This window comes from Mytilus californianus, unplaced genomic scaffold (assembly GCF_021869535.1).
Source record: "Mytilus californianus isolate M0D057914Y unplaced genomic scaffold, xbMytCali1.0.p SCAF_10, whole genome shotgun sequence".
Lineage (NCBI taxonomy): Eukaryota > Metazoa > Mollusca > Bivalvia > Mytilida > Mytilidae > Mytilus > Mytilus californianus.
The window spans coordinates 46,102,995-46,123,796 of NW_026262582.1; the positions used below are offsets into that span (position 1 = coordinate 46,102,995).

At 32.6% G+C, this 20,802-nt stretch overlaps 1 protein-coding gene across 4 annotated transcripts; it reads right to left on the bottom strand.

Annotated features, from left to right (window-relative positions):
• Positions 1 to 167: 167 nt before the first annotated feature.
• LOC127718236 (innexin unc-9-like) lies at positions 168 to 19,274 on the bottom strand. Of its 4 annotated transcripts, none has more exons than XM_052224225.1 (2): positions 19,252 to 19,274; positions 168 to 2,181 (listed from the first exon to the last, which is right to left on the bottom strand). In XM_052224225.1, the coding sequence occupies exons 1-2, from the start codon at positions 19,257 to 19,259 to the stop codon at positions 939 to 941; spliced, it is 1,251 nt and encodes a 416-aa protein (XP_052080185.1). In that variant the 5' UTR covers positions 19,260 to 19,274; the 3' UTR covers positions 168 to 938. The 4 variants fall into 4 exon arrangements, with proteins under 4 accessions (XP_052080185.1, XP_052080186.1, XP_052080188.1 ...); XM_052224226.1 differs by lacking the exon at positions 19,252 to 19,274 and adding an exon at positions 10,665 to 10,862; XM_052224228.1 differs by lacking the exon at positions 19,252 to 19,274 and adding an exon at positions 8,209 to 8,291.
• Positions 19,275 to 20,802: the final 1,528 nt, after the last annotated feature.

The window sequence follows — 20,802 nt, forward strand, 5'->3', positions numbered from 1 at the left end:
TTGCAAGTTTCTCATCCTGCCTTTTTTTTCACTCAAAACTCCTGTCCTGCCTTTTTTTCAAATTTCATCCTAGCCCCCCCCCCCCCCCCCCCCCCCCATAAAAATCAAATGGTAGCTCCCTTACTAGATATCAGCTCATCATCATTAAGCCAAAGTAAACAAGTAAGTAAAATATTCAAAATTTTATTATCTTATTAACAATTTTACATTTATTATCGGGTCTTTCAATGTACAAAAATGATATGCATGGAAAAAATACCATATACTATAAATATATATATAATCACATTTCTATGTACAGGAAGGTAAAGAATCTTTCCTACATTCGGGATATCTCTTCCCTACATTCGGGATATCTCTTCCATACATTTGGGATATTTATTCCCTACATTCAGGATATCTAACCAAAAAGTAAATAAACTACTAAATATTATCGAAAAAAATCATCTGTTGTTCAAAATGATAAAAGTGGTGTTCGTTGTTCATGCTTCATCGAAAAAAATAAATAAATATAAAGTTAAAATGGTTGCTTTACAACATACACTCGATGCACTTCAAAATGGAAGACTAGCGATAGACATTAGATTAAAAAACACAGTTTTATCATACATACATACTTATGTCTTCATGTCATTTAGTAATGTTAATGTCAAAACTGCATGTGATACAAGTTACCTGCTTCTTATAAAATACAAATGATAAATGTGGATAAAAAGTTAACATAATGCATTGCTAATTAACATGAATACATCATAGCACCATTAAATGAAAATAAAATATTTTACACATGCGTAAATCTATTGCTTCATTTCAATGCCCATCTATTTCTACTTTTCGCTACTGGCACTGACATACTGACATCACCGAGTGCTTGTATTGACACGTGACTTTATCTGAGACATTTACGGCTTAATTTGGCGATTTTCGATTTTGTTGCCTTAATCAACTTTTTCGCCCATTTTTAGGGTTGAATCGTCTCTGTGGTTACCCAAGTGGTCATTTTCATCAATGTTGTTTGCTTGTTGGTGTCGCTCTTTGAATTTTTTCCAGAGTTCAGCAATCAAGTCTGTCACTACAATACTTGTGCTATTTTTAGAAATCATGTACATTAAAAAGATTCCATCATTTCGTAAATAATGTCGTGCAAATTGAACACACAATTTTTTGTCAAAAGATGTATGAATCTGATTTTGCGATTTCAAATATTTCTTGATATAGTGGACTTTGTTGTTATGCATAATGTGGAAAGCAATCCATTTAATAACGCTGTATGAAGCCAGAAAAGCCACAAATACTAGCCAAAACCAAACAAAAATGAAGATTTTCTCGTTGAATAGATTTATAGGCAAAACGCACTGTACTGTCCAGGTCTGCAAGTTGTTCAGTTGCCGGATACGGAAGTCGCACAAAGTAACCCTGGGAAAGCGTGCAGATTCCCGGAAGTCTTCGCCATTAGCAATAGCACTTATAACTTCGAAGCCATAGAAGTTGTAATCACTTCCCATGAAGGCATTTAAAATAAAAAACTGCCCGATGATATTGATTAAATACATGAACTTAACGCAAATAAAAAGACCTGTTAGAAATGTCCCTCCTCGCTTGTTGCACATTAAACAGAAATATTTAGAAGCAGTCGCTCTAAATTTGACAAACTTATTATGTTTGTATTCTTGGTAAGTCCATAGCCATTTGTCTATGTAATTTGAAAGGTTTCCGATTGCGTCTTCGCGATCTTCAGGAGAACTACATTGTGTTTCTTGTGCGAAATCAATAACTCGGTCAAGGCTTATTCCAGCTGCACTATGAAACATCTTCCAGATCAAATTAGGCAACTTGAACAACAAGGCTTGAAACAACAAGATTAAAGGAACCCACTGGTAGTAAGTTAATTCTTTATCCTGCCTCGTTTTCAAATCGACCGGAATAGTATCTCCCATTGGGACGTAATACGTGTTGCTGATCCAGCACATACTTTTTGTATATTCTTCGTACGCATCCGTGAACTCTGCCGGACACCAACATTGTATCGGATCACCAACAAACGTCCCAGTCGAAACGACAATGGCAAAAACAACTAATATCAACACAGTATATAAATGACTAATCCGATCGATCCAATCATCGCTTGTGTTTCCCTTAAGCTTGCTGATTGATGGCACAGCCCCTAAAATATCTGCAACCCTGCAAAAAGAAAAAGAAAAAACTAATTTAAGATAAATTCTGGAATTTCTAGAGTAAACCACACGTTTCCGCAAAATCTATTGGAAATATTAAACTCGGGTGTTTTTCAATAAATCATACAGAAAATTGACCTCGTTTCTATTTGAAATAAATAAATGTTATCACCAAGGCAACGGGATATTGCAGTAGAAACTATATTTTATCACATCAATTCCAGTATTTGAATATGTGCACAATAATTTAATGATATTACTATTTAAACCGATCGAATATATGAAAGAAGGTCGCTTGTCTTCTAACATCGAAAAGATCGATTCGTTTTTTGAAACACTATAATATTAAAGCGGTGGGCCTATTTTTCTTTGAATCATTTCACACAAATCCTATTTTCAAAAAGTCTTGCAAAACTGTTAGAAAAAAGTAAAATAACAAAAATACCGAACTCAAATGAAAATTCACAACGGAAAGTCCTTTATCAAATGGCAAAATCAAAAGCTCAAACACATCAAACGAATGGAAAACAACTGTCATATTCCTGACTTGGTACAGGCATTTCCTGATGTAGAAAATGGTGGGTTAAACCTGGTTTTATAGCTAGCTAAACCTCTCACTTGAATGACAGTCAAAAGTAGCAAGATCACAGCTTCATGTGTGTACTTAAAGGTTGTAACAATATTAAGGTATTACTCAACATGTATAACAAAATGACAAATGCTTAAAGATTGTTCAAAACTGAATGAAAGATTTCGCAAAATGTTGAGTTTTACCCAAAAATTAGATAAGAAAGGAATTATAACACAAACTAAAATGTTATTGGTAGTAAACGTATGCATCGTGTTTTGAAAAGATATATCGTGCTTTAGATGGCTATTTACGAAAATTACCAGTCGCGAAAAGGGAAATTTTCAAAAAATTACCAGTCACGAAAAGGGAAAATTTCCTGAGCCGATAAGCTGTCTTTAGTTCAATAAATTTGTTCTCGATAATTTTTCAAAAAGGAGCAATGCAAGTCCTGACACGATCCAAAATAATTTCATTGATCCGGAGTCCGATAAACAGAATAACATCAGTGCAAAAAGTGCAAAGCTATCAGGTAGTTTACTGGTTTTTCTATTCCGTTTTCAATCAACATGTATTTTGAAACTTTTAGGACGCTTTTTAAAAATTTTTAAATGTCCCAAGCCCTTAATCAGAATCGAATGAGTTTGAATTATATCATGCAGTCACACAATTTATTGATTTTAGGAACAATACCTAACCATGGCGGCCATATTCGATGTTCAACAAGTAAGAAATGGAAACATGTTTTCAAAAAGAAGTGTAATATTGCGGTTTTAAATATGGGATATTTGACCTTTCGTAAACTTTTTTGACAAAATAATGTTCAATTTTTTTCAATGCTTAATCACGAGAACGCAGAAAGACATTAGGAATTGACCCTTTATCTATTGTGGGGTACATGGGTTTTTCTCACTTTAAAAACATCGGTACAAATGTACAAGTTTTTCAAAGTGTTTCCTTTAAAATTGAAATGAATATTTGAATAATTACACAATGTACTTATTTAAGTGTGTTAGGATGTAAAATTGAAGTGTTACAGGGAGTGTTTTGGTTGTTTTAAGAATTTAATGTCTCATTTTGTAATTTTATTGATTAATAGCAAAATGTTTTTGGTGAATGTCTTTTGTAATTTTATTGATTGATAGCAAAATGTTTTGGTGAATGTCATTTGTAATTTTATTGATTGAAAGCAAAATGTTTTTGGTGAATGTCTTTTGTAATTTAATTGATTGATAGCAAAATGTTTTGGTGAATGTCATTTGTAATTTTATTGATTGAAAGCAAAATGTTTTTGGTGAATGTCTTTTGTAATTTTATTGATTGATAGCAAAATGTTTTGGTGAATGTCTTTTGTAATTTTATTGATTGATAGCAAAATGTTTTTGGTGAATGTCTTTTGTAATTTTATTGATTGAAAGCAAAATGTTTTTGGTGAATGTCTTTTGTAATTTTATTGATTGATAGCAAAATGTTTTGGTGAATGTCTTTTGTAATTTTATTGATTGATAGCAAAATGTTTTGGTGAATGTCTTTTGTAATTTTATTGATTGATAGCAAAATGTTTTGGTGAATGTCTTATGTAATTTTATTGATTGATAGCAAAATGTTTTGGTGAATGTCATTTGTAATTTTATTGATTGAAAGCAAAATGTTTTTGGTGAATGTCTTTTGTAATTTTATTGATTGATAGCAAAATGTTTTGGTGAATGTCTTTTGTAATTTTATTGATTGATAGCAAAATGTTTTTGGTGAATGTCTTTTGTAATTTTATTGATTGATAGCAAAATGTTTTGGTGAATGTCTTTTGTAATTTTATTGATTGATAGCAAAATGTTTTGGTGAATGTCTTTTGTAATTTTATTGATTGAAAGCAAAATGTTTTTGGTGAATGTCTTTTGTAATTTTATTGATTGATAGCAAAATGTTTTGGTGAATGTCTTTTGTAATTTTATTGATTGATAGCAAAATGTTTTGGTGAATGTCTTTTGTAATTTTATTGATTGATAGCAAAATGTTTGGGTTAAGCAGAGTTTTCAAAATCTTTTTTCCTGGTGGTCCTTGAAGAAAATCTGCTGGTCCTCACTATTATTTCTATTGCAAAATCAAAGTTTGTGTTTGTCTTTTGTAAAATTTGGTGGTCAAAACCTTCGCACCACCACGTTTCGAGAACTCTGGTTAAGAATTTTCTAGATACCTGATTTTTTATGCGATTTATCCATTAGAAGTTTGGGCATTTTCGAGGAATCTAAGGATACTTTAAGGATGTACTTAGGTGAGGTTTAGGAATATTTGTCAGATGTTCGGACTCCTTGGTTTTCTTCCTACGATACAGGGTAAAATATTTTGCCCCATAGCACCCATTTTTCTTTTCATATAAGACTTTAATAGCTCATAAAAGGTCATTTACCAAAACTTAAGCAGAATCTAGATTTCTTTTCTTTCAATTTGAGACCCAAATAATACCAATGCAAATATAAGGTAAAAGTCCGAGTCAGTCTTCTCCCGCCATTTTTCAAAATCAAAATATCTCGAAAAGGAGCTCCATAACCTATCAATATTTTTTGCTTATTTTGTTCCTTAACTAATGCTCTTCTGACTTATAGTATCAATTTTAAATTCTAGATTTTTTTTATTTCACCTAAGTTCATCCTTAAGTTAAACAGTTTCTGGAAAAGTCACCAACCATAGGTTAAGCTACTGTTGATCTAAACAAATGTAATTTGAAAATTTTCAACGAAACCAAATCAAGAGTTTTCAATTATATTCGCACTATAATTATGTGTATTAATATCAAATCATGATGATGGTCATCCAGTTTCATATTAAGGGTCGAAACAAAATTCCATTAAATTTGACAGTTGTAGGAAATGAACCGCAGAAAAATGTGTTTTAGTCATAAACATATTGTGGGTGTTTCAAAGCCCCCTTTTTTTATTTGGTGTTCCAATAAAATATTTTGGAAATTTGAGGTGACCTGAGGTTACTAGCCTAGGAGAAAAGGGGTATATAGTTGCTTGGTTTACTTCCGGTGATGGTTATTTTTCTTATATTCAATAAACTATTGTGTGCAATTTTTACTGTAGTATTGGACAGAATGCATTGATTGCACCGACCGTGCAAGACCCTCATGGGTAGCCAAGGTCGTTAACCCCAATCCCCCCTCCGTCGACAGGATGACACTTCATGCCAAGTATATCTATCTTTGAAACAAAGTTAAATTATGCACATTTTGCTTTTGAAAAAAAATGTCAATTTAACAAAGACTCATAGGGGAAAACAATGGTAGTATTCATATGCAGATGTTTACCCTGAAGGGTTGATGACACACAATAATTAACAAACAAGGATGGAATATAAATAGAATGAAATATGCAAACTTTTCATTACATAGGTGTGTTGTGCACAATGCAATTAAATAGTCAAGTTTTCCCCAGGACTTTGGACTTTGAAAGTATATAATGACCAAAACGAGTTGGCTTATTAGTACTGACCTTTCAATAACTCAATGATTAGCCAAACATATCAATGAATTTAATCAATTTATCGCCCAAAATTCCAACATAAGGCCGAATTTATTGCAGTCGAAAGGGTTTCAGTTTAGGATTTTGGTTTTTGAATGGTTCATTTTTTTTTTAATTTAAAACTGTTTTTGGTTTATCAGTTTGAAGCAGATCAAAAGCTTTTATAATGGTTAGTTAACCTAGGCATGTAAAAACCAAAATTGAATAGAAGGTTTGATATAACATTAAGGAAACTGATTTCAGTTTATTTAAAACAAATGTATAACAAGTTTCTGTTTCGAACTAGTTCGGCAAAAACAAATACAAATGTAGATTTATCAAACCTACCAGAAACTGAAACCAGTTTAAAGGCAACAAATGTGCCCCAACAAGTAACAAGGTTAATGGGATTTAGGAAAAACAAAAGTTGACCAAATATGAACCGGCAAGGAGATGGTTGGGTCGGTGCTTAAAGGATTAATACACATTCAATTATTTTTTCGATCTGTAGTCCACGAAGAGCAGCACGAACTATAAGAGTTTATAAATAAACGCATGTAAACACTAGATTTAAAAAATTCATTGACATTCCAGAATATTGTTTTGAATATGTCGTCTGTCGCATACCTCATTAAGTGTATTGGCTTTGTAAACAGGTCACGTTAAATTTACCTTGTTTTTGGTCATAAATAACAAATCGGAATACATACAAAATGAATTAATAACAAATTCAGAACTAATCAAAGTTTAATACTCACATCTATGCAGTTAAACTTTCCTAATTATTCGCTGAGGTTTTGTTTTTATCAAAATCTTCTTACGAAATACGGTGGTATTAGGAAAGGGTTTAAATCTCCTTAGATAGTGTATATTGAGAAATCATGGCATGTATGATACACCTCAGTAGCCATTCAACCGGAACTTAATAACATGTACGATTTATGGTCCAAAACTTATTTAAAAAGGTCAGACGAAGCGATGAGTCGACGTTGTCAACACACCCTTGTAAGATGATCATTTTGATAAAACTGCACAAACAACATATAGGTGCACCACATGCAAAATGTTGTCAAAATTTTAGTTTTATGAGATCAAATGTTAAATTCTTTTGTAATTAGTTTTGAAAGTTTTATGGTCTAAATGCCATCAATCCAATTCTATTGCATTGGCGGATCCAGAGAGGGAGGTGTAGAGGGCATATCTCCTTTGGTCGCAAAAAAATAAAAAATAATTATATCATGTTTTCACGATTATTATGATTTTTTTTTAGAATAAAATCGTCTAAAATTTACTTTTTATGGAACTACGCCCCCGTTTCTAAACTCCTGGTTCAGCCCCTGATACTGGACATTCACATATAAATATTTTTTTCATAATATTGGACCATATAATAGTCCCGGTAACTTAGTATTTACTCAATTTTTGCCCTGTTTTAAAGTATTCCAATATTTCATATACTTTTGGTTTTTAAATTATTGTAAATTTATAACAATCATCATCCAGATTATTTTAAATGCTCTAAATGTTGTCCATCTTACATCAGAGAGGAGTCTCGTTCAAAATCAGGGACTCTTCATTCTAAACACAAAGGCTGGGGGATGGGATCATAACGGTGTAGAAAGAAATTCCAGTTTATTTAACTCCCCCCCCCCCCCCCCCTTTTCCGCATTTGGGTCAATTAAGTCACTAATGACCTTAAATATATCCTCTCTTTCAAATCTCTAAATGCATTTGGCAGATTCTTTTGATCTTTATTTTCACGAAATCTGAAATAAAATACCCCCACCCAATCTTTCACACGGCATCCTTCACGGATACATTTAGTGATAGTGTATACAAAAAATGTCAAAACTCCCACGATCCAATTTATCTTTTGAGTATTGATGCTCTGTGGACTAAGATAATCCCCTTTGATCTTCTTACAAATTTAAATATTTCAAAATTTAAAATAAGAATGAATACCTACATGTCACAGTTGTATCCAGGTCACGTCTCCTTTGTATACAAATAAAATTTAAGGTTTCTAATATGACGAAACAGCGGTTTGGTGATCTAATCGGGACAAAAATTGTCCATGGGGTTCATTTGGGGTCAAAGATCTCTAGCCTAACATTACAAATCAAATTATTTTATCATTGCATGATGACGAATTGTTCATACTATAAATGAGGGAATTTTAATTAACACTATTTCAAATAAGAGGGTAGGACATAAGAGCATATGATTTGACATTGGAAATACTTTCAGTAGCTATTCAATCGACGCTTTTGATTTTTTCAAAAACCTAATAACTTTGTTAAAGTCATTAAACAATTTTGAATGTCCTTTTGGAGCCCCAAATGTTTTATTAATTTCTCACTACAAATTTTCACAAGTTGACGTTTTTCCACCCACTTAATCAATCAAGTTCGTGTCAATTTTATCTTCAATATATTTACACTTACAATTATACATGTATGGAAATTTTCGTTGATCAATAGTACATGTAAGGCTGTTATCATAATTTCCAATTTTCTAAAATTAGCCTAATTCTAATTACATCATAGAAGTTTCACTATCAACCATTCAAATAAACGCCTGGATAATGTTGTGTAAAACTAAAAATTGTGAGTTGGTCAAAACGGTGAAATTTTTATCTCTGCAAATGGAAGACGAAATATTTCCAGGATCGGACCAAGGAATATTTAAAGGGGGGAGGGTGTAATAGAAAATAATAATATAAAGGTTCCTAAACACTATATGTTAATCCCCGGGGCCTGTGCTTCCTTGACCGAACGCTATGGTCGGAATAACCTCATATGTATAGGATGGGGGTCATATGTTGGGTGGATTCAGGAGGTGGGTGTCTATATCCAAAAATTAAACTCCTGTTGTATTTCCTATTTTGTACCTTGTGTAAGGAGAAAGTATGAAAAGGCCAGATTGTGGCCCCTTGAATTCAGAGAAAAGTATTATAGATATAAGAAGATGTGGTATGAGTGCCAATGAGACATATATAGATCTACTAAAAGACAAATTCAAATTAAAATTCAAAACTTTAAGATATTAGTTTTTTTTATATTTTTGAAATTGTCTTTTTACCTATTTGATTTATGGCTTTAAAACTTCTTGAATTTATTGCAAAAACTGAAAAAAGAGACTCATTTTGAGATCTTTCGATCATTAATATTTACATAAGCGCCAAGGCTTTACACAGAACGATATTTTGCTACAAGATATATTTTACATAGATATTTTAGAATATCTATAAATATCGTTTGGAGTAAGGTCTTAGCAAATATACATCTATTTTGTCCATATACGTGTAAAATGGCCATTCAAGGTCAAATATGTCAATGTCGACATGTAGATGACATCATCGTGACTTCACAAATGACCTGTATGCACCAATGTGCCCAGATTTTACAAACTTGTATGTATTGCTTATCAATAAAATTACAGTATCTTGAAAAGCTTGATTAATCTAGGTATTTTATCAATTTCAGGGGCCAAATGATGGTTCTAATTATATCTCCTCCTCCTTTTGGGTAAATTAAAATATATGTTTTTTTGGGGGGACGGTCATTGCATTTTCTAGGACAAGGAGGATTTTTCTGGATGGAATATAATCATATACATATTTTGCTAGTAAATCTGATTTATTTGCCGAGAAAAATTTGCTTTCAGTCTTGCAGACAACTATATCCTGCATTGACCTGCCTTCCGTTTGACAGAATGTTTATTTCTATCCTATATTCGGCAAAGTTATCTATTTCAATTATTACCAGGCCAGAATAATAAATTTTCATATTCAAAATGCTACTGATACCCCCCCCCCCCCACCCCACTTCTCCGAAAATGAAATGATGATCCCTAACAATATACGAAATATATATTCACAAAACAGGAAAATAACACTTAAAAGCCCGTACTTTATCATGTTTATATCTTGAGAAAACTATATTTATATTATTATAAAATATTAACTTCAGAACTAGATTTTAAGGCAAATTGTAGACAATTTAAAGGGTTTTTAATGCAGTTCTTGTTTTTTTTTTTAAAATATGAATCGATTATCCATATTAAACTGATATTGTACGCTTTGGAGTTCAAAGTGCAAAAGACAATTAAAATACGTATATTCCGAAAATATATATATATACAGACGTTTGCATTTAGAATACCATTAACATATATAGAAACTGAAAGTTTTGAAAGTGGAAAATATTTCTTAACCAGTATTTAAACGAAATGATGCCGATACTAAGAGAAGAGACTATGCGCGCCATTTTACAAAATGTTTAGTTTCTATTTCCATATACATGTACATATGTCCTATTATAGTGTTATCTTTCAATCTAAATATTTTTTTTTACAAACAACACACAATAGATAAAATATTCTAATTCTACATATATTTTAAAAAGTTTTAAAAGTACTCACATTCTGATGAAACTTTTATCATAAATTCATTTCCGACAGGTGAAATTCAGTGTAAAACGGGTCAAAATTTTTATCTTCTCGAGTAATGCCTTAACTGTACCTATATTTACACACACAATCGAATGTAAACAAATATTTTGTGTATTTAACGTTAATACATATAATGCGTGTCCCGACAAGAGGTGTGTTAATTTTTTAAATTGTCGAAATTAAATTTGAAGATAGTTTGACACCTTGTTTTTTATACTCTAATGGAATTCTGTTATTTATTTTTATTGCATTTAAAAGTTATTATAAGTTGCTAGTATATTCGATGTGTCATCACCCTTGAGTTGTTGAAAACATCTACCTGTTGAGTGGTGTAATATGAATATCTATAGACTTTAATTTAACTAATTATTTCTTCATAAGCATAAATTATTTTAATTGAGAATGCCAAATGCCAGCTACATTGAACGGCAAATCAAACACACCTGACCGGAATGGAAAGTAAACATATGTAATTTGGAGGTCGTGGTAAAGACAGAGCTACATTGCAGATTGAAAAAAATGTTGATTTTTGTTCAGTGACAAATATTACACGCAGGAAGAACAAATTCAACAATAGAACTCTTCCTCGTGTCGATTAGTTCAAACCATCTTAAAAGGACACAATTCATTAGATTGACTGGACACAAGGGCTAGGATGAAATTTGAAAAAAACATGAAGGCAGGACAGGAGTTTTGAGTAAAAAAAAGGCAGGATGAGCAACTTGGTAAAAAAAAAGGCGGGATGACAATTTATGTAAAAAAAGTCAGGATAAACTAATAAAAAAAAGGCAGGACCGAATAGAGTGAAAAATAAAAAGGCAGGACAGAGATTACAACTAAAAAAAATGCAGGACAAAATTTTTCATCCTAGCCCCCCATAAAAATCAAATGGTAGCTCCCTAACACATATTCCCTATGATATGATCTTTCTAATTTTAGGGTTTTAGAGTTTTTACCCCAATTTCACGGTCCACTGAACATAAAAAATGATAGCGCGAGTCGGGCATCCATGTACTATGGACACATTCTTGTTTTTATTGTAGCTTAGTTCCAAACAGTAGTAATCGAACCGTGATTAACAGTTATTGAAGTATTAAAACGTTATCTGCTAAACTTTTTAAAAATAATTAAGATTCATATGCAAAAGCATAATTGTCTTTATTTTATCAAGAAAAATGAGTTCTTCGTATGTTATATTAGTTAAGAAAGAAACATAAAATCTTTTCTCTATATCGATAAAAATCTGGTAAAAAGAGTTGTGGTCATCACTTCTTCTAGCATTATTCCAGTAGATTTAATATCTAAATCTACCACTTTGCATGAAGATGGTAATATCCCAATGTTCTGTACCTTGGAATTCAAGCTATTTTCTTAGTTTATACATTTGTGGTAATTGACTTCATTTCTAATCATTGTATAAAAATAAGGAGATGTGGTATACTTGTCAATGAGGCAACGACCCACCACAGACCAAATGCCGTAGATGTAACCAACTATCCCCGTTTTATTTTTTATATAGTCTAACGAATAATAATAAAGAACTCTATTGATTCGTCGCATGAACTTTCTAATTCAAAACCAATTTGGGTACAGTTATCAGTAATTCGAGAAATCTTATCTATCTTCAATGGAGGGCTGTTGACGCAATGTTATGCCACAGACATGGACGAGGACCTCTTTAAGAATTTATGATCCTCTTCAAAATGCCATGGGAATAAAGATTATCACTTTCCCTCTTAGACACAAACAAGGGTCCTATTATTAAAGTTCAATGGTATTATCACATAAAGAGATTGGATTTAATTTTATGGTCGTTTTTCTATAACAACCCTCAGACATTACGTAATTCAAATACATGAGGGTCTGGATGGGGTTTACAGAATAAAGCATAACGGCCAAAATGTGCAGAATAAATGGTTTAAAAATAAATAAATAGAGAATAGAGAAAAATAGGCCAAAAAAATAAAGAAGAGAGAATAATGGGGTGCTAAAATATAAAGAATAGAGAATAACAGGCAAGAAAAATGGCCTAAACAAATAAAGAATACAGAAATGCAGGACCCTCATCCACACCCTCATACATGATATAAAAGCTGAGACACAAATACACAATTGTTTGATTGTTAGTCAATAAAGTATTTGAATAGAATGGATGTGATAAATATAGCACGATGGTTACAAAACAAGACAAATATGTCACCGTGGGATAAAATGACAAGCCTCTTTTCATTTACTAAACAAACCAAATGTTTGGTGTTTAGTTGTCTAAACCAACATACATAAATAATAATAAAGCTAAAAGGGGACGGGGAATGTACATTTATGCACATACAAAACCCAAGAATACTAATGATAGACAGAAATTTAGAGTTATATAGGTATATTTCTAAGTCATACATCCGAGAGAGAGAGAGAGAGAGAGAGAGAGAGAGAGAGAGAGAGAGAGAGAGACTACTATGATCACACATTCATTGAACAGAGACAGAGATGATTCATGGGATGCTGAACATAGCAGCAAGAATACTCGTTATTTAATATATATGAGGAAGTAGGTGTCTGTCATATCAAACAAGCGTTTATCCATTAACGCTGCTGACTAAATCTGAAGTTAAATTGCTTATTAAAAAAGAAAAGCATGACAAAAAAAATTAAAGTTGATTTAAAATATGAAAAAAAAACAAAAAAACAAAGTATTGGCAAACAGGAAGAATCTCCTGTCTAAGAACTATTTATCGAATATATGGTAATCTCAACGCAAATCATTTTGATATCGAGCATTTATATATTCATATAACTTTATTGCAAAACATGAAACCCTGGCGGGTTAAAATGCAAACATAGTACATTGTATACACAAGTGACAAGAAACATAATACATGATAAATGTTTTAAACAAGTCAAGTTGATATTAATAATATAAATATATATATATATATAATAATTGACCAATGTGGACCTTATTTTTTCGCAATTCCATAGATTGCTTTATATAGTCTACAACACTAGACAAAATATCTTTATTGGGATCTAGAATAGTTTTAAGTTTAGAGTTTGAGTCCAGCTGGTTAAAATTAGGATAATGGGTTTTAATTGTATTTATAAGGGAATGTCTTACATTACTGTTAATTTATATAGCTAAGACTATATACTATAGCGCATGTTCAATAAAAAAACTTGTTTTTCAACAATGAAAATTCTAAATTTTGCCCCCAAAACAATGACTCATCCATCTGACCAAATTTAATGAACACGGTCAATTTTTTACTCAAGTCAACGCCTGAACTAGAAAGGAAGAAAGTTTGACGGACAGAGTAGTATGGGATCCTGGTTCACTCCTCGACAGTGGACGTGAAGTAGAGATTATGCAAAGATCAGCTTAATTCATAATGACTTGCAAAACCCCTCGTTATGTCCTCAACATCGAGCGGATCCGAGAGCACACAGTTTTCGTTTCATGTATATTTTTGCTTGTAATAAAATAATTTAACATAATTTGTAGTTCACAATTTCCTGCTGTTTACACTAGCTATTACATTTCTTGTTGTTTGCTTTGACTGGGCCTCAAATATTATGTTTTACATTTGTAATATCTATACTACTAAAATAACGAGGTTCAATTTGTTAGCCGCATGACGTAGAAACAACGAATCAAAGAATTCAACTTTATATATAACTAATATAGGACAATGGCATTAATTAAAAATTACAGCATTCCAGGCCCTTTTGTTTTCCACATAACTAATATTAACAAAAATTAACAAGTTTCGGGGTCGAATCCGATACCGATACCAATAGTATATGCCACATCATGGAAGTATTATATTGTCTATATGATACTTCCATGGTCACATGTAGTTTCTGGTTGTTCTGAGAAAAAAGGGGCGGATCCAGTCATTTATAAAGGGGGGGGGGGGGGGTCCTAACCCAGGATAAAGGGGGTTCCAACTATATGTCCCCATTCAAATGCATTGATCGTTAAAAAAGGGGGGTTCCAACCCCCCGAACCCCAACCCCCCTGGATCCGCCACTGCAGGGAAAACTGTGCACCTTATAATCAGCATGAGTTTATCAGATAATATAAGATAAGATAAGATAAGATATTTTATTGGTTTAAAATCCAAAATTACAGGATTGTTACCAAAGACAATAAACATTGGCGATACATAAACATACAAACATATATCTGTCCACATTTATAAACATTGTATTAATTTGTATATCCCCTCCATTATTAAAAGAAAATATCAGATGACAATACGAATACTACAAATCCAGGCTAAAAATAAGGCGTAGGTACTTTGAGGGGCGTAAAGGGGGGGGGGGGGGGTATCTGCACGGAAGAACGCGAAATAAAATTGCCATTTCACGATGAACGAACAATTAAAAATTTCTTGCACGTTGACCTTTTTATCGATTTCACGAAACACGGTGAATAACGAACCTTTTTCACGGCTGCACGTGAAATAAAAATGGCAAAACACGTTGCACGAAAATAACCCTTTACCACCCTCTACTTTAATTCAGTCACAGACCCTGTGTTCAGTCTAGTATAGACTGAAAATAGCAAATAAGTGCAAATAATAGTTAATTATTCATATTAACAAGGAGCTGAGGACAAGAGACTCTAGCTATATTTGCTTATGTATAAATATTAATAAATGTATTGACAGAGTCAAATTTTATGGAACTACATATGGTTAATGCAAAGAATTTTTTACAAGTCTCATTTCTTGTAGGAGTAGGTTCGATAAGGGTCCTAAAATGGACCCTATTTCTACCTCCAATTTCAAATTAGGGTTAATTGACCAATACTAGTTCCACGAAAATTCAATGAAAACGGGTGAGTTTCCATTGATTTTTTGGACAGAAAACATAGAGCGCATGCATCGACAAAAAGATCTGTTCACATAATGTTTGTTATAAGATTTTACATATCTGACTTGAATATTTAGTTTGTCGACGCCTGCGCTCTATATGTTTCCTAGGCCTTAATCTGGTTAAAATCTGGACGATTTTGTCAATTTCGCAAAAAATCTCTATTTTTGGCCTATTTGGGATGTATAAAATCAACGCTTTAAAATAAAACTTGGACAAAAATAGTTCTATTTAACTTTTTCACATGTATATCTTTTCATCAACATAAAACATTTTTCATCTTGAAACATTGGACTTCATAATGGAGGCCAAATATGGCCCTTACCGAACTTACTTTCGGGCCTCCCCCCTTTTTTTTTACAAAATCCGGGATCTGTACCTGATTTAAATCCGTTTTTTTTTTTGTTATTGTTAATTGTATATAAATATGTAAGCTTATGTGACAATAAAGACTTATTATATGTTTAATAAGCTTAGCCCTCGGAGTCTTAGGTCAACGCACTGAACATTTATTTAGGTCTCCATTGCAGTGGAGGGGATCCCAGATAAACAATTTAGACTGATAATGATTTTCAATGATATAAGGGTTATAATATGACCTGCCTTTAACCTTAAGGTATTTAATTAAATCGAGGACATGACGACATTTGACATCTTAATTTCAAGATCAAAGCTGTCTTTAAATGCAGATTTAGCCCATCAATACTTTAATATAATACTGATACTTTTGTTGCATTTAATGAATTCTTTCAAAATGTTTTAAATTCCTAAAACGACAGCTGCAGTGGTCAATTTGAGTAATAGTGTATATCGAAGTCGATGATTTTAGTAAGTTTTGTAACAATTAGATTAAAGAAATTCGAAAATACAGCGGGTTTAAAAAATACAATTCAAATTCCATTGTCGGATAGATTGTATCACCTTGACCCGGATTTTTTTCAAAGTCAGAGTAACCGAGTTCCTGTTGTTCTGTCAATTCAAGTGAAATCATGCTCGATAGTTACCCATATAAACCAGTCGATACATTCTGCTTGCATGTACCGCTTAGTCTTCATCCTCTTGAGGACACTGACCGTAAAAGGGCGCTGTAATTATTGGAGTTAGCTCGATAGAATTACAGACAACAGACATCGACTATTCTCACCATGGGAACACATAATGAAAAGTACAACCGTACGTAGATATTAATTTAGATAAAGAACTTTCAACTATATTTTTAAACGAGGCGTATTAAAAGCTGATACAACAAACTCCCTTCAAATGATGTGCATATGTATACAAAGCATATAAACCGAAATAAGTTCTGCCTTCTATTTTTTTATCATTTTGCATGTACAAACTTTTATTTGTACTTTCAAATGCGGTGTTAATCCTAGAACAGCTTTTACCAAATGTAAAATGGATAAACCAAATGTAAAATGGATTAACCAAATGTAAAATGAATTAACCAAATGTAAAATGAATTAACCAAATGTAAAATGGGTTACCCAAATGTAAAATGGATTTACCAAATGTAAAATGGATTAACCACATGTAAAATGAAAACAAGGTGTCTGTCGTCTGTTTTCCTTCACTGAATAAATTATAGATCATGAAAATCTAAGTTTGGCGATATCACGTCTGTTTCTCTAACTTTTCGAATTTCTGTTAATAAAAATTTTCATAGTAAGTTACAAATGTTTTACTTTTAATTCATTGCGCTTTTATTTGGCTTGTCTTTTTATGCCCCACCTACGATAGTAGAGGGGCATTATGTTTTTCGGTCTGTGCCTCCGTTCGTCCGTCCGTCCGTCTGCCCCGCTTCAGGTTAAAGTTTTTGGTCAAGTCAGGTTAAAGTTTTTGGTCAAGGTAGTTTTTGCTGAAGTTGAAGTCCAATCAACTTGAAACTTAGTACACATGTTCCCTATGATATGATCTTTCTAATTTTAATGCCAAATTAGAGTTTTGACCCCAATTCACGGTCCACTGAACATAGAAAATGATTGTGCGAGTGGGGCATCCGTGAACTATGGACACATTCTTGTTTTACAATCCTTTACATATACCAGTGTAGAACCATACCGGCCGTATTATCATCAGACCAGAGGATTTCTTCAATTCCAGAATATTAACCCTTTATTTTTTCAACCAAACATGGACAATAGATATGATAAAAAAAAATAACAAAAAAAGGTGTTCACCATATTTAACAAAGGATAACAGACATTTTGAAATTCTTAATGCTCTTTTGTGTCTGTTACGAGAACTGAATAATGTGGTTAATTTCGGTAACGGTTTTAATCTTTGCTACTCAAAGACGTTTAGCAACACAACTTCTGACTGAAAATAAAGTAAAACAAAATATCGATTTACATTTCAAGTTTGTGTTTTCTTAATCTCCAATCATTTGTGTATTCAAAAGAACTACAATTCCAGACAGACAGCTACACTGTTTGTAAACTTTGAGCAATTTTGTTAAAAATTATTGAAAGTCACAATTTTAACAGTTTTTTTCTCATGGTCAAGTTCAAAAATACATACATGGCATTGCACAAGGTCATGTTTTTCTCTGACTGTTAATGACGTTTTTACACTAAATCCATTAGATGATGGATGTGTTCTGATTGATATTTTAGTCTTAGATACATGATTTTTTTATTAGTTGTTATTGGCTTTGAACTAGCTGTCAGTAACTGCGAGTACTCTCAGATCTGTATTTGATGTAGGTATGTATATAAGTACCCTGCCACGTCCGGTCTGTGTTTTTGCTAGATGTATTTCTGCTTTGTATCGATCTGATGAGTTAAGCCCTTTTCAAATGATTTTTATAATTTGTTCTTATGTTGTACTGTTACACCACTGTCCCAGGTAAGGGGAGGGTTGGCGCCTTCAAACTAGTTTAACCACGCCACATTCTGTATGTGCCTGACCAAAGCAAGGAGCCTGTATTTCAGTGGTTGTTGTTAGTTTTCTCGTTTGAATTGTTTTGCATTTGTCATTTCGGGACCTTTTGTAGCTTACTATGCGGTACGGGTTTTGCTCATTGTTGAAGGCCGTACGGTGACCTAAACTTGTTAACTTCTATGTCATTTGGTCTCTGGTGGAGAGTTGTCCCATTGGCAATTATACCACATCTTCTTATTCTTATATATACAACGCACAAAATTGAAGAAGTGGTGAATCTGATTGCATAATTTTTCATTTATGAACCGTAACTAAAATTTCCCTCGTAAAAAAATATATAAAAAAAATTGGGAAGGGCACTTTTTTACCTCACAATTTTTTATCAAAATTTTTTACATTTCTTCTTTAATAAATTCGACATCCTTTAAAACAGGAATGTTGTTAATTTCATATCATTTTGAGAATTTCTTACAAAGATATGAGCCCTCGACAAAGTTTGACCCCCCCCCCCCCCCACCCCACATCAATCTCAATTGGATACAAAGCACTCTAATCTTATCCACTTTGCTTCGGAAATACTTTTCGCTGTTCGTGGACGGTTAAGAAATACAGTTTTTGTAGGAACATCGTGTTAAATGGTTACAGATTAATTTATGCTTGTCGGTACAAAATACATGGAATTTTCGATGATTGACAGGACATAATTAAATAACGATGATGTTTGATCGTGTCACAGGAAAGGTCACGTTCACTTTCGTCATAAATATAACATTATTCATCGAGGATAGTGGTAACTTACCCAGTCATTTCTTCAAATTCCCTCTATGTAGCGTAAAATATGTTTCCAAATAAATGAAATCACCCCATTTTTGTTACCAACTTTTCCGTGTTGACTTTGTTATTAATTAATTGCACATTAATTGTGTCCACCACACTTAGACATCTGTAGTCATGGGTCATGCGGAGGGAGAGTCGTGGGTGGTGTTATATCAATCAACGCCCAATTAAAAATGTCAAAAATTTAAGTAATTCTATCTATGTACCCCGATGTCACAGTATTTGTGAATTAGTAACCTAATTGTAAATGCATAGAATACATTAATAATATTAATTATGGAGGAAAATTATCCTTTGAGAACCCCAGATACATCTAATTATCATGTTGTGTTCGAATGTCCGGCCCTTGCTTTTAGCCTTCGGACAAACAACTTTTGTGTATTTGTGTTTGAAGCCGATTTTTTGATCGATTTTACTGTGCAGTTTTTCGGGCAATATGGTTGGTTGAATGACAATTAATTGCCTTATAACGTGACAAAACCCATTGAAGTTACATGTCAAAAATGTATATAAGGTTAAAAACTAACAAGTAATGAAAAGGTGTCTCGGTGTAAGGGAACGACCATTGAACTTTAAGGGGGTGGGTTATGTTTTTGTTTTCATTCTAATTTTCTCTCTCGCTCCACAAAACAGACAAAAATAAACAAAAAAACAAATATACAGAGATATGTTTTCTCAATGATAAGAGACACATATTTTATATCTACATTGCGTGGAGGTGTTATTCATACTATATTATCACTTCAAGTTATTACAATAAGCTTTAATACTACAACAGTTCTTAACAACATTATGTTTGCTTTAAATGAATGTTCGAATCATGCTGAGTACGTCAAAGAGATAGCGACCGGTTATCATAAATCACAACAAAACAAAATATATATACATTTATTTCATATTTTGGCGGGCATATTTAACGATAAATAGTTTGACATCCTGAATATGCATGAAATATTTGCCACTGGAGATTATTTATAACAAACGACGACCAACCTGACATTCATCAATGTCGTTATTTTGCATTCCACAACTGCATGCTTGCTAATTTACAATTCCTATGTGTCAGTTTCGAACAGTTTACAATATGTAATATGCAATATATCAATTACAGGGAAAGGTTATCATGCGAAATCATTTTAAAAAATTTATCTGAAACACCTCTGTCCCTTTGAATGTTTTATTTTCTACCACATCTAATCCTATCCAGCTATTTTTGAAAATCATTTTTTAAGTAGATAAAATAACTGAAATCAGTGGTCATAACTGGTTAAAATCACCCCTTTTGAATAAACTATAAGTGTACGCGCGACATCATGCGCGGACCCATAAATTTTAGTAAAAGGTGCAAAACTCCCAGCGAAAAAGGGGCTAGGGTAAAATAGAGTTCCACCTGACTCGAAAAGTGGGGAGAGCAGCTCTTTTTTGTCGTTTTCATGTTTCATCAACAATACGAAGTAGGATCTCCGAGTGATGCTCTATGACCCTCCAATGTTCAATCTTTCAAATGTCGTAG